The sequence below is a fragment of the Motacilla alba genome, chromosome 5 (genome assembly GCF_015832195.1).
Source record: "Motacilla alba alba isolate MOTALB_02 chromosome 5, Motacilla_alba_V1.0_pri, whole genome shotgun sequence".
In the NCBI taxonomy this organism is placed as follows: Eukaryota; Metazoa; Chordata; class Aves; order Passeriformes; family Motacillidae; genus Motacilla; species Motacilla alba.
The window spans coordinates 29,502,946-29,517,174 of NC_052020.1; the positions used below are offsets into that span (position 1 = coordinate 29,502,946).

A 14,229-nucleotide genomic window follows, 5' to 3' on the forward strand; every position below is an offset into this window, starting at 1 on the left:
GTTTACATATCTTTCCTTGGAAGACATTAGTAAATAATACTGTCTTGTGTCTTGGATTCCTAAAGGCAACTCACAGACAGGCTGGCAACAAAATGGATGGTGCTGCAGGGATGCTCTCCACCAGAATGCATTCGAATTTATTTGACGGTGGCCCGGAAATGGCCTCTCTTTGGAACCAAAATATTTGCTGCTAAGGTAACTGGAGCACACTTTTTTCTGTTTCCAAGAGTGAATTATGTGAGCAGAGACATAGCTACAGTCTCTGGTAACACGGGTTGAAAATGCTTCAAATTCAGAAAGGGAAGAAATAGAACTACTCTGTTCTGAACGAGCAGCCCGGGTACCGTATAGGTTGGAAAAGGAAGACAAGTGTATTCTAACCACTAGGGGCTGCTAGTGCTCAGTAAATAAATACTGACGGTTCTCTGGCTGTGTCAATTGATCCTGATAAAGAGTACTTACTACCGGTCCTTACAAGCATTGCCAAAGCTTTCGCAGGCAGCAATTTTCCTGGACATCAAGGCTGCAATGGGAGTTTAAAAAACAACATTTACATACCACAGTGGGGGAGGAAGGGAAGAGTCACCCCTAAGTCACACCTAAGACACACAATCAGCTGGCGCTGATGCCAGCTGTAAGGAGAATGGCTACTTCAGTCCTGTTCTCTGCTTGACACAGAACTAGATGCTTTCCTTGCCACATGAGACAGGCAAGGACTGCTAATGTCCTGTTGCAGAAACAAAAATGAAAGTACACATTGGGTAAGCTACCAGCCCACAGGCATCAGTGGGAGAGCAAAGAACAGCTGCAGGGAGTGGTTCCCCCAGTAGCTTGTACCATCCCTCACCCCATTCCAGGCTAGAGCTCTGTACCTGGTGCTCATGCCTGAAGTAATTTCTTAGCACATAATGGCTGTCTGAGAAATCTGACGGGTTTTGGCATTAACCATCTTTCCCATCCCAGAAGAAATTTCTGCTGCTGAAAGCTTGAGGGAGGTCTTCTTCATGGTTACATGTCTCTTGTTTTGAAGTCAAAGCTGCTCTGGTTACAGAAGAAAAGTCTCATGATGAAAGGGACCTCTTGAGTAAATATACAAGAAAATAAATAGTAATAAATACACAATATACTTTTCAAAAGACAGTTATTTCCACTGTCAGGACTAAAAGAGGTTACTGTCAGAAGAGGTTACTGGTGTTTGAGGTTACTGACAGAATATGTAGTTGAGCATACTGAAGAATCAGAATATAGAATAGGTGCACCCACAGGTGAAATAATGTTGGTATTCCTGATGATTAATGCATGTTAGAACTTTCCAGCAGTTAAACAGCAAAGCTTATGGCATTACCCATGAAATAGCAAATTTCCAGGAAAGATTTTCTGTCGTTAGTCAAAACAAGTCATCTTCAACAGACAATTGATGCACATTTGCTGTAAGATTTTGTAAGAAACAGAATGGCATTGATGTGATGGTACTGGGTGCACTGGTATAGAAACCAGCAGGTTTCACTGCCTTCCTGACAGATAGGAGCAGTATAAACATATGTGCTGAGCAGACTTGCCATGCCGTTGCTCTGTCCTAGCCTTTCCTTCAATTTTGACCACACTAAGGTGGCATCTAATTAATTTCAAAGGCTTTGTTATCCTTGTATCTCTTGGGCCACTACTCCAAAAAGTGTATGTAAATCTTAAAATGTTATTCCAAATTTTGGGAAAAGCTGTCTTAAAAATCAAACCAGGTCACACCAGTAAGCCTTTAGTAAGCCTTTAGGATTTTTTCTCATCTTCACTTTATTCTTAAGTCTCAACATTTATATCAGAAATATCATTCTGTGGTGTTCAAGAAATACCTGAATTAATAATTTTATTTCTCTCTAGCCTATTTTGCCTTCCTCATTGGAAGACTGTCCAGTCTGGATAGCTGTGAATGAAGATGGTATAAGCATACTGGATTATAACACAATGGTATGTTGAGGAACACTCTTTCAGAGGAATACCTTACCTAGCACAGAAAGACATTCTCCTGAGTCCAGTGAAAGTCACTAACAGTTTGTCTTTAACTTCAAATGTGAATTATTATTAGAAGTTAGTTTGTAAAAGTCAGAGATGAGGGAAGTCAGTGTTATGTTTGAACACTCCACAGAAAGGAAAATTACAGCTGCAGTGTAAGGTAGGGCAGCAAACATGTTCATACATCTTGCAAAATCTCAGTGCTGTGTGCTTTGCTACCACCATCTGGAATATAACAAAATCTGTACTATGAAGTAGTGAGGCCTCGAGCACACCAGGAGAAAACGAGAAATGCAATTCTCACTTGAGCTTTCTCTGCCAGCTCTTACCTGTAGAGCCATCTACTGCCCTTCACTGCTGGAGACTTGGTGTTCTTGCAGGAAGTAGCAATATAAACTAATATATTAGTTTAAGGTAGACACTTGGAATTTTTTACAGAACTATGACTTTTTCAAACTCTCTGTCTGCAGCATTTGAAGGTCTCTTATTCATACTCTTCTGTGCTGACCTTTGGAGGCTGTCGAGATGACTTCATGATTGTAGTCAGTAAAATGAAAGAAAGAAGTTCTGGAAAAAATAGCACTGAAAAACTCCTCTTCACAATGGCAATTCCAAAGGTAATTACAAATGGAAAGTGAGTTTCTTTCCAGCTGGCAGCATCAGGGCTGGGTGTTTTGTACAAGCCCTTGGGACTGGTACTGGTGGCTGCTGCACTAGCTTTATATATTTAACAGATCCTTTGTAAGCTGGAACCTTTCAACAAGAAACTTATTCTACCTAACTCTTAAAGACAGGGCTTCATTTTAAAACTGAACAATTCCATGGGAGAAAGCCATTTACAAAAGCCATGTGGTCAATAGATTCTAAAATTCAAAGGGCATTCTTACCTCCAACTGACCAGAGTTAATCATTTTCTCTTTTCCCCAGATTGTTGAAGCAACACTTCTGATTGCCAGCTACATTAACTATCGTTCGACTCCTTCACTGCTGTCTTCCACACAGCCCTCACAAAGCAGAACACCTGCTAAGAAGCCCTGGGAGACTGAAAATCGGTGCTTTTTTCCTTCCGTGCCCCGAAGCACAAAGGGGCCCACCCTGCTCTAAGGGCTTGTTCCACTTGAGCTGATTTTGTTGGTTATATACCACAGATTAATGCAGGCTCTGATTTCTTTTCCATAATAATAGACAAAGTTCCTTAGAGGCAGAGGCAGTGTACTTTCTCTTAAAAAAAAAAAAAAAAAAAAAAAAAAGGTTGATTTGGGGGACTGTGCAGGAGTTTCCTTTTTGTGACACATTCCATGCAGAATACCATTCCTCAGGTCCTTTGCCTGCGCAACGCTCCAGTCATTACATCTGCACTCATTCTTCCATCTCATACTGTACTGCCTTGCTGTACAAGTACATATATTTTCTTTGATCCCTCCCATTTTCAGCTTTCAAAAGACATAAACTTTTGTGTTACCGCTCAGACATGAAAGAAAGACATTGCTAAGAAGGAAGAGGAATTAAACTCACAAGAATAATTCTGATGCAAGTCAAGGGTTATTTCAGACCTGAAATAGTGAGTACAGAATTACAGTTCAGCAGTACTGAAGAATATTTTCAACTTAAAATAAAGGTGGAAGCCTAGGGTCTTTTCATGTTGAGTGCTCAGAACAGCTGGGACCTGGACAGTGTCAGAGAATGCCCTGGCACCTACAGGAGCAGTGCATTTTGGAAAATGACAGTGTTCCATGCAATAGATGAACATTAGATTGCTGCTGCAGGGCAGGGCTCAGTATGTCACATGCTCCACTCTCAAGCACTTTCAAAGACTTTCTAATAACCACTGTTGTAGATGTGTTTGGAACTGCACATTATCTCAGACAAAAGAAGACAAGGCAAGCAAATTTTGTACTTTTTCTATTCTTTGGCAACTAGGATAGATCTTCCCAGACGAGTTCTGCCATTCTGACTTGACAGAAGCTGCTTCTTTTAAACTCCTGCTTCCTTCATGTACCATAAGCAAGGGGGAGGTAGTCAGCAATTGTGTACTCATGTTCTTCTGACTTTCCTAAAGAATGTTGGTAGGTTTGATTTTTTTTATCTGTTTCAAAGGGACTTCAATATGAAAAGATTATTGAATTTTAAGCAAATAAAAGAAAAATATCAATTCCTCATAAAAAAATCTAAATATACTTCGTTTAAGTTCAGCTATTTTGAGAAGCATTCTAAAAAAGCTAAGGAAGAATAACTGCACTTTGAAAAAGTACCACATTCAACTTCATAATAATTATGCATTCATGGGCAGCTTTCCCAAATTAAAACAGTATGAATCCCCCCACTAGACCAAAGTCAGTAATAGCAAACCACTTATTTGCAAATAAACAAACCAACTGTACCAGTGTTTTTACTCGCTAGTGCCTGCCACCAATCTTGACACATCCAACTAATGCATATGGGGGAGCTGATAGATAAAAAGGATTTTTTTCATGCTCATGATGAGTGCAAAGCCACAGACTAAAAGAGAAGAGCAGGGGGCAGACAAAAATTGTTCTTAGCAATCCCTCATCAGCATCTTTGTAATACAAAACAAAAAAACCCAACCAACCAAACAAAACAAACCCAACCCCAAACCATCCTCTGGTGAGTTATAGAAACAGTATGGCAGACCTCAGACAGGAAAAGATTCCATGAGCAGTGGCCTGATTTGCACAAACTGTAATGTACCCACTTGTTATGAATTTAAAGACCATCCCTTGAAGGTACAGAAAAGGGTAGAAGCTTTCTGAGCCAAAAATAACTTTAAGAAGGTATTTAGTCATTTTTGTTTTCCCTTAGATACTTTCCAGTCTCTCTATGTCCTGATAGTAGTGTGTATTTCCCCTCTCTCTCTCAATTATCTTAGTACAGCTGTGTCAGTTAGAATACACAATGTGTTATTCCTCCTCACTCTGTCACCTGTGCCTGACAGTTTCTCCTGTATCCGAAGGTCTGTTTGACAGTTTGCTTCTGGTATCCCACCAGTAACAAAGCTGCTTCAGAACAGGCTGGAGCCGTCATCAGTGCTGGGGGTGCTCATGGCATAGAAGTCTCCAGGCTGTATTTCCTCATGTCCTCAGAGATGTGAGGAGACTTGTACCAGGGCAAACAGGAAGCAGAGATGTTAAACAAACAGGAGCTCTCCTGAAACTCATTCTTTTTTGCCACAATTGCACTTTAAATTAAGAAGCATGATACACAAAACTTTCTTCCTTATTCCTTAAAATATTCACCAATACTTGAGTGTTTCAGGGACCACTCCACTCTGATGGATGCACATACCCCTCCTATTTATAGCTTACCTGTCTTCAAACACCCCACCCTGTGTAGATACCTACTTTGTATGATTCTTTGGTAGAGAAAATAAATTTTTATTTTAATCAGTGCTTTTGGCAATGACTGTTAATGCAGCATAGAATGAGATGACAAAAGCCTTTGTGTTCCTAACTGCTGTGTGTAAGTAAAAGGCTGTCTGGAAAATACTGTGAGATTTCTGTTTGTTCTTAATAAAATGCAGCTCGTGAATTAATAACCATGAATTAAATGTGTATTATTCTCAGAATGAAATAAACTATTTTAAAAGCTGAAATATTCTTAATGTAAACAAAAATTAACATAGATTGTGTTTGGTATCCAGGCACAAACCATAGCTGGTACAAACCTGCCCTAGACTGATTCCTTGTTTCTCTCTGCTGATCTTCTCTTAGCTTAAGTGGATGACTACACCATGGGCACAGGATGTTCACTCCTCCAAAAGATTGCAAAAGCAATCTTTCAGACTTCTTGCTGTGACACAGCTTCTTGGTAATTTCTTCAGTGCACATTCTGAGGACTGCATGGGTTTTTTACAGCATAGTCAACACTCCCAGCACACTCTTGAGCCCATGACTCTGTCCACTCAACAAAAGATATTGAGACATCTTTTCTCTTCTGACACAAAAGGCAGTGGCACATCCCCAAGCTGCTGCCTTTCACTTGGACAACCAGAATACTTCCTGTGACATTAGCTAACCTCTGTCTTTCAAACTTTGTAGCACTGTGGAAAAAAACCCACAGATCCCCTTATGTCTACCTTATTGCATGATGCCAAGTGTTCACTTATAGATTATGTGGACAAGCACGGTACAGTATTGTATGCAAAATAAGCATGAATGCAGGCTCCTGCCAACTTGTTGGTTTAGCTTTTGACACTTCAGTCACCTCATTTATATTACTAAGGATTTGTGGAATACAGAGAGAAAAATACCAGTTAGGTGTTAAAGTAACTTTTATCTTATCAACAAAGAAGAATTTCCCAACCTTGAGTTTCCGCCAAGAGCACAGATTAATAAAACTTTACTCACACTGTCATTACCATCATTTTCAACAACACATGTGCCTCATATTCTCAGAGTAAGTGACGTGGCCCTTTAAATGCCACATCTTTTCCATGTCCTGTGTCAACAGACCCTGCCCCATTCAGCAATGGGATCACATTTTCCCTGTGCTCCTTTTGATAGGGCAACACTTACTGAAACCATTTTTGTTGCCTTTGACATCCTTCAACTGATTCATCGCCAGCCGGGCTTTAACTTTTCTAACTACATCTTGAACAGTGTTGCTACATTCCTCCCACGTTACCTGTCCCTAACTCCACCTTCTGTATACTTCCTTTTTTTGTTCAAGCGTTGCCAGGAGCAGCTTGCTCGTCCATGCAGGCTTCCTGGCATTTCTGCTTCACTTCCTGCTCATTGGGATGGGCTGTTCTTGATCTCAGAAGAAATGATCCTTGACTGATCAATCAGCTTCCTCAGATCCCTCTTTCCTCTAGGGACCCCATCACATGGGCCTCCTTCAAGCAGATCCTGAAGAGGTCAGTCTTCAGATCTCTCATGTTTATTCCATTCCAAACATAACTAAATGCAACAGTTTAATTTTGTGGTTTTGTCCTTCTGAAATTCTCCTGTCATCAGGAAGTTACTGTCTGATCTCACACATCAGCTTTTGTATTTAAGAGTGTGAGAATGTGCTTTTCAAACAAAGGGTTAAATAAAACCCAAAGAATGCATACATACGGCAGGTTATTTTATAATTTTAGCATAATTTTCAGATGCATAAAACAGTAAAAAATTGATGCATTTTCTCGTCTCTCTTTGCCCTATTTCCCTATAATTCTTTTCTGGAGAGGCAAGAAAAAGCTTCTTCTGTCTGAGCCTAAAAAGTTCTGCTCATGGGGCAGTTTTGCTTGCTTTTCCATGTGTCCCTCTGAGTCCTGCTGAAAGTTTGCTGTCTTTTTTTCAGCTATTTTATTTCACTTGGTTGTGGAGCTGTCTTTGTCTGCTCCAGGATCTCTTGGCAACTTTTGTACACTTCTATCAAGCAGTCCAGTCGTGGCTTGGAACTCTAGAAGTCAAACAACAGAGAATCAAGCTCTGAACTGAAACATCAATTAATTTTACCCAAACAGCAAACAGTGTTCAAAGTACAATGATTTTTCAGCAATTCTAACCTGGACCAGCTTAAAACCACCAAGGAAGTGAAAGTTTCACGGTCCCACAGTCCCTATGATCCTGTAACTTTTGAGCTCCCATAACAACATTACTGTGTAAAGTCCATCAAATCCCTCCTTGCAAGAGTTGCTTAAAGAGAACAAAAGGTCAAATCAGTGCAATAGGGCTCCTGGGCTGAGTGACATGGGAAATTGTGTTTTTGAAGGCTGATATAACTTAGAGAAACCCAATGAAGGAGACACAATAAAATTACTAATCATTGCTCCTTCAAAACTAGCATACTAACTTGCATGTTAAAATAATTACAGTCAGGTACTGAATTTCAAAATGGAAGAGTTCCGTACCTCCTTTGCTGCTGGAGTCAACTCTATCAGTGCTAAGGTATTTCCATGAAAACAAAACTGTTCAGAGTTGAATGGTCAAAAAGAAAAAAAAAAAAAGGCAAAACAATACAGATGCCAGGCAGATGCTTTGAACCCGAAAGGAGCATATCTAACTAATATCAGGTATTTGAATGCAGCCATCTGGAATTTAGTAGTTGTTGATTTCCAGCAAATCTACTTCTTCCCTTGTTTATATGTGAAATATCTAATTTATATTACTGTTACTGAAGATCTTTACAATTGTGGGACTGAGTTAGCAGCAAGTGTAAATGGAATAGACTATTCATACTCCTAAGTATTCAGCTGAAGACTGACTGTATCCAGTCACAAACTGTAGGCAGATTACAAAACAGTCACCAGCAGCAGGTGAATTAAGGAGAGAGGGCTCTACAGCTCAGCAGTCTAAGAAGTGAGGTACCTCTGTACTACTTACCACCCCTCACGGATAAGGGCACTGTTGTGTTAGGCATGAACACACACAAAGCAAATCCATTCCAAAAATGGGGTTATGAACAGTCAGAACACGTTAGCAAGAGAAAAGAGAGAGGAGACGAGGTAACGGCAACACAAACAAGTAATGATACATTAAACAAATTGGTCACGGCTTGTACCATGATCTTTGTCAGGCAGGGGAAGTCATTCCAATGCCAAGGAGGATTTATGAGAACTTTTGGTACAAAGAGCGAAGAGAAAAATCAAGTGCAGCACAGTGCCAGAGTTACAGTGGTAACTAAGCACAGGACTGCAGAAAGCTCTACAAGTCCTCAGCACCCCATGGGAGCCGAAGACTTTTAGTTCATGCAAACTCCTGGCTGGGTTCAGACTGACACAACTCCCTGTTGTTTGAATGGAGAGCAAATGAAGAAACCCATCCCTAGCATGTAGTTCTGTGAGACTTCAGGTGCCACCCACCCTGACAGCCCAGCCAGGGAAAGGCAACTGTCACCACCTACCAGCAGAATAAAAATATGCTCAGACAGCTGATGAACACACAGAGACCACCATCTGGATTTCTCCACCATTCAGTCAAACTCACCTGAAAGAGTGGCACAACCTCAGATACTCCCTGAGGATCTTCAGGGTCCTGGAGGAGGATACACAGGTAGTAGATAACTTTTTGCTACAAGACAAACAGACAAAAATCATTGGAGTATAAAAATGCTATCAAACTGCCTCGAGTTAGCACAGGAATAGGATCTGTTTCGACTCACTGGGCAGAAGGCAAATCCTGCCAGGTCACAGTCAAGTCCACAAATTTTTATCAATAGCTTTCACTCAATAAAGAAATAATTTTACCTGGTTTTGTCTATTAAGTTTTTAACCTGAAAAGAACACATGCATGCTGGAAGGGTAAGGCCTGCTTTTCTACAGGAGCTTTGCAGAAAACCCCGGCAACAGGAGAAACCATCATTTGTGTTGTCGTAGCTTCTCATCTCCATCTTGATTACATATGGAGTTGGACAACAGGATTTGTAAGAACAGTGTAACAGAAAGAACTAAACCCACTAGCTCATAATGCCAGGGCATTATCCAAGGGATGGATTTGGCCTTCTGAGGTTATTTGTTTCATTTGAGTTGTCCTTTAAAGGAGAGAGACGACAAAATAAGGAGAAAAATCTGAAATAAAGCTCCTGATGCCAGTGAAGCTATGGATGGTGCTGTGTTTAATTGCTCTGGTAAATCATGCTCATGAAAATACACTGGATGTGAGTGAGCTCAGACACAAGAAGACAGACTTTGTATGATTACCATATGGATGGCTTCATTGATAACCACATCCTTCACTTGACCCATCTCAATGAAGGTTGTGCTCTCTTTCCCTGAGGCATAGGATGAAGTCACCTGAATGCCGAGTGAGCCGATGACCAGCAGGGATTCCTGGTCAATCTTCACGAAGTGCAGGTATATGATCAGGCCAACCAGCGTGATGAAGATGGCAGCAGAGAGCACCATGCTGTTCTGTAACACAAGCCAAGAAAAGGCAGAGCTCTGATCCTACAACTACTTTAACACAGCTTTAGAGAAAGTAAAATTGCACAGTAAATTGTATATTAAAGCTACAGGTGCAAAGCATTTTTACTTCGATAGAGTCCTTTTATTCACCTGGCTGGCTGACATATATGTAGTGAGGTTTAAATCAGTCTTTGCAGTATGCACTGAAAGAACTGGGAGCTGAAACTGAAAACTGCAAGAAAATTCTATTCCCTTCCAAGTTTAATGCAGAAATCTCAATCCAAACAAGCCAGTTGTATCAATGAGAGTGTATTATGCCAACTTCTAAAGATGATGTCACTGACAAAAGAGTGTTTTGAAACGTTTACAGGAACCAAGGGTGGATTCTCAGAGCAGAGGAACCCTCCTTCAGGATGAACACTGCCCTGGTGGTTTTATTATGAACTGCCAGTCTAAACTTGTTCAAACCTCATCCTCTTTTTGCCTTAAACACCAATCCAAAGAAAATTTGCTTTATCCTGTACTTTTTCTGAGGATCAATGTATTTTGCATGCTGCAATCTTGAGACTGCTGTTACATTTTAATATATAACTGATGACACTATAGTCCCCAGTAAGTCATCTGAAGACCTGGTAATAAATTCTAAAGGTCCACAACCTACAACCTGTTTCTGGGACATGTTTTAGAGAACTCCAGGCCACCTACCCACTAATGAGAGTTATAACTGACACTTCCTAAAGAACCAGAACTGCACAGCTCTACCGTTCAAGCTGTACCACCAAGTGAGCTAGAGAAGCCATGGCTTCAGGAAGTACACAGGACTTCTCCAAAAGAGTGCTATCACAGGGGAAAAAAAAATTCATGAAGTACAAACACTGAAATCCACAAAAAGAGAGAGACACTTTCAGATCTGATTGCCTGGCAAAAGGAAGAATTGCAGTCACTTGCACGTAGGCTGCAGGAGCGTATATAAAGGCAAGCAGGAGGGCAGTGGGTGGTAACCACTGACTGTGGTGTTTGCTTTCATAAAAAATGAAACTCAGACATGAGCCATCTATTCCTGTCTGACTCCTGACAACTGACTTATAATGCAACCTCTATCTTCATTTCTGAGGAAAAATTACTGAAGAAAATGGATGTGCAACAGTCAAAGCATGGGTCACAGTGACCAGCTTCTTTGGTCAAGCTACTGAATTCAGTCTGGACATAACTGAAATGGGTTTGGTTTTTGATAAATTCAAAAGCATTAGATTAGAAATGGGCAGATTTTTAAATCTGAACTGTAAACATCTTTCTGCCTCAGATGTGAAAATAGATGACATTCATGGCGCAGTGCTCTCTGAGTCACTCAGAAAAATTCCTTTTGAGGATTAAAAATCATTCACCTTCTTCAATTCCTCCTTAATTTCAGATTCTCACAACTCATCTCTCCAAGTGAGCACGTGTTATTTGGACTCACAAGCATGTACCAGGCATCACTCAGCACACATACATCTACCCTATCTGTCCAGAGGCTACAAACCAACAGAGGCACCCGAGAAGACACCGGGGCAAGCAGGCGGCAGCCCGCGGCCTTCAGGTTGACACAGCTCTCCCTTTGCCACCACACACCCATCAGCTCGGCATCCCCGGGGCGCGGGGGATGCCCCGGAGTGGCGCTGAGCGCCTTCTCACGGGCTCCGGCCGCCCTGCATGCCCCGAGCATGGGCCAAGGCCGCCCGGCCCGCGGGATTGCCCTGCGCTTGCCCGGGCGGCAGCGGGACACGGGCTGAGGGGCGCAGCCGGCGCCGGGCCGGAGCCGCGGAGGGACCCGAGGGCGGCGGCGGGGCCGGTACCTCGCTGAGCGCGAAGAGCCCGTAGGCCGCCAGCCAGACGGCGGAGGTGGCGGCGCTGAGCGAGCGCAGCTGCAGGCGGGGGCCGCGCACCGCCAGCTCCCGGCAGGACGCGCTGTGCTGGCGGCGCCGCAGCGCGATCGGCACCCCGGAGACCGAGAGAAAGCGCCGCTCCTCCGCCATGGCGGGCAGGCGGGGCCCGGCCCGGCCGGCCTCCCGCGGGAGGAGCCCGAGCCGACGGCAGGCTCTGCCCGCCCCGCTCGCCCGCCGGCACTGCCGGCGCCCGCTCCGGCCGCAGGGCGGCGCTGCCGCCGGGGGGCGTCGCTCGGTTGTACCTCGCCGGGCGTCGGTCCTTAATCCCGATGACATCAGCGCTTTCTGCGGTTTGCACATGTTGAGAATTCATTGCTTGCTTCCTCTGTTTATGGAGTATGAGTTTTAAAGGGCACGCGGTTTAGTGGTGCTGCACGTGTCTCTTGGCGTGACGAAGGGACGGGTTTTCATGGAATCATAGACTGTTAACGGTTGGAATGAACCTTGATCTAGTTCTACACCACCCGCCTTGGAAAAGGACGCCTCACACTAGACCAGGTTGTCTAGGTAGTCGAGGCCTTATCCAACCTTGCTTTGAACACTGCCAGGATTGGGGCATTCACAACCTCCTTGGGCAACCTGGTCCCGTGTCTCACCACATGCAAAGGAAAAAATTTCTAATATCTAACCTAAATTTCTCCTTTTTCCGTTACTCCTTGTCCTATGACTACAATTCCTGATGAAAAGTCTCTCTCTGGCTTTCCAGAAGGCTCCCTTTAGATACTGGAAGGTTTCTATGAGTTCTCCAGGCAACCTCCTCTTCTCAAGAAGGTTCTCTTTCTCCCCTTTGTCCTTACCATCTGCAACTCCATAAATGTATTTTCTTGTCTGTACCATGCTTAGCTGCAAGCTCTTTTGATTTTTTTCCCCCAAGGTTTAAAGCAGAGTTTTCTGGTCCCTTGCCATCTAAATACGTAATAAATTGGAGACTTGGCTTTGCATTCAGAGATATAATGAGTCTTTGTATTGTGTTCTCTTAATGCATTTCACTTATTACTTCATGTGACTTACGTGGAAGTAATATAAAACTACAGCTCTGTGACGTCTGAACTGCCATCCTGATTTCTTTGGTCTTTCTGTTTTTTCCCTTCTCCCACAGTTTTTGAGTGTTAGCTTTAATTGCAGGTGCCATCTTTCTGTGGGCAATTTACTTCATTTGTGGTATCTTCAGAGCTCTTGGGTGGACACTCTATGTATAAAAAACCTCACGGGGCAGCAAAGGAGTCTTAAGGGACATGAAAAATCAAGGGGCATCAGAGAATCACTACCAAGGTCTTCCCTTCTTTGTCTGGAGGAGTGGTTGATGGCTGCCATCCATAGGAAGTCCTGTGCAGTATGTCCAGGATCTCACTATGACACAAGAGACCAGGTGGAGGAATGGGCTTTCCTCTTCCTCTGAAGAGAAAAGGTCAGCTGGCCTGGAGGGGAAAAAAGATAATGAACTGCAGAAATGGAGAAGAAAATACTGAAGTTCAAAAGAGGGCGAAAGAAGTTCATCAATGAAGTGGAAAAAACCCAATAAATTGAAAACAGGCTTTTAAAAGAGGGAAGAAAGGTTTGAAATGGCAGGTGAGAAGGACTGAAGTAAATAAGCAGGAGTTATGACAGCTGGTATGACAGCTTCAGAGGTGGGGACAGGAAGAAAAGGAAAGGAAAATCAGAGTAGGAGGTAAAAGAGGTAAAAGCACTGGGAACAGCCAGGTCAGTAAAGGGGACAGAAAAGAAACATGAGCTCCTGGAGGAGTGTTAACAGTAATTCACATTCACAACAAAACATGGGGGAGTTACTGATATACAAAGACGGGAGGAGAACTTGGAAATTTTAAGAGGGAAAAAGCAAAAGCATACTTGGATTTTTTGGTGTGTGTCACTGGCAAGTCCCTGTTTAACAATGTTTGTGCTCTGTCATGTCATGAACCGTCAGCCTGTCTTTCAAGTTTGTACAGAAAGGCTGCACATTCGACAGTGGGAGTCCTGTTGCCTTGTCACAGCAGGGAAAGGTGGGGACTTTAATTTGTTTTCAACTCATTTGTTAATCATCCTTCAAATGTGCCTCGAATAGGAACAGCTGGAGACCTGAGAATCGTCTCAGGCCACCATGCTCCGTGGTCAATATTCGAGGCAGGTGCTGGACAGGTGGTCCTTCAACGCTTTATCAAGGTCATCAGGTGATGAGCATCACTCGTTTTTCTCCAGCGAAGCCTCGGAGCAGCGTTCCTGCACGGAGGCTCTCGGAGCTCGGCGTGGCCAGCCAGAGAGCGCGGCTGAGGCGCTGCTTGTTCTCCGAGTCCCCGCCCGTGCCCGCGGGGCGAGGCGGCCGCAGTGGAAAAACCCCGGGCGGCGTGAGGGGAGCGGGGCGGGGCCGCGCGCGGGGCGGGGCGGGACACACCTCCGTGCGCGCGCGCTGCCGTTGGCCGGGCGGCGCGGGGGCGCGAGGGGCGGGGCCGCGGC

General features: G+C 43.5%; 2 protein-coding genes across 8 annotated transcripts in view; one reads left to right on the forward strand and one right to left on the reverse strand.

The window, feature by feature from the left end:
* The window catches only part of PLEKHH1 (pleckstrin homology, MyTH4 and FERM domain containing H1), a 54,289-nt gene extending 48,722 nt beyond the window's left edge, over nucleotides 1–5,567 (forward strand). For all 6 annotated transcript variants that reach the window (XM_038139306.1, XM_038139307.1, XM_038139309.1 and 3 more), the window contains 4 exons: nucleotides 66–195; nucleotides 1,876–1,962; nucleotides 2,478–2,624; nucleotides 2,935–5,567. In XM_038139306.1, the coding sequence (XP_037995234.1) occupies nucleotides 66–195; nucleotides 1,876–1,962; nucleotides 2,478–2,624; nucleotides 2,935–3,111 (541 nt within the window). In that variant the 3' untranslated portion in view covers nucleotides 3,112–5,567. The remainder of the gene's footprint in view (nucleotides 1–65; nucleotides 196–1,875; nucleotides 1,963–2,477; nucleotides 2,625–2,934) is intronic.
* A 714-nt stretch (nucleotides 5,568–6,281) lies between these two features.
* PIGH (phosphatidylinositol glycan anchor biosynthesis class H) lies at nucleotides 6,282–11,969 on the reverse strand. 2 transcript variants are annotated; one of them, XM_038139315.1, is made up of 4 exons: nucleotides 11,689–11,969; nucleotides 9,743–9,859; nucleotides 8,937–9,020; nucleotides 6,282–7,410 (listed from the first exon to the last, which is right to left on the reverse strand). In XM_038139315.1, the coding sequence occupies exons 1-4, from the start codon at nucleotides 11,866–11,868 to the stop codon at nucleotides 7,309–7,311; spliced, it is 483 nt and encodes a 160-aa protein (XP_037995243.1). In that variant the 5' UTR covers nucleotides 11,869–11,969; the 3' UTR covers nucleotides 6,282–7,308. The 2 variants fall into 2 exon arrangements, with proteins under 2 accessions (XP_037995243.1, XP_037995242.1); XM_038139314.1 differs by having other exon boundaries at nucleotides 9,650–9,859; nucleotides 11,689–11,945.
* Between the last annotated feature and the right edge of the window lie 2,260 nt (nucleotides 11,970–14,229).

Bases quoted from the DNA above. Each gene is read 5' to 3' on its own strand.
- PIGH (XM_038139314.1), bottom strand. From the start codon at position 11,868: ATGGCGGAGGAGCGGCGCTTTCTCTCGGTCTCCGGGGTGCCGATCGCG. The intron at 9,860-11,688 runs GTACCGGCCCCG...CTTGTGTTACAG, and splicing joins GGCTCTTCGCGCTCAGCGAG to AACAGCATGGTGCTCTCTGC. The intron at 9,021-9,649 runs GTAATCATACAA...TTTGTCTTGTAG, and splicing joins TCAATGAAGCCATCCATATG to CAAAAAGTTATCTACTACCT.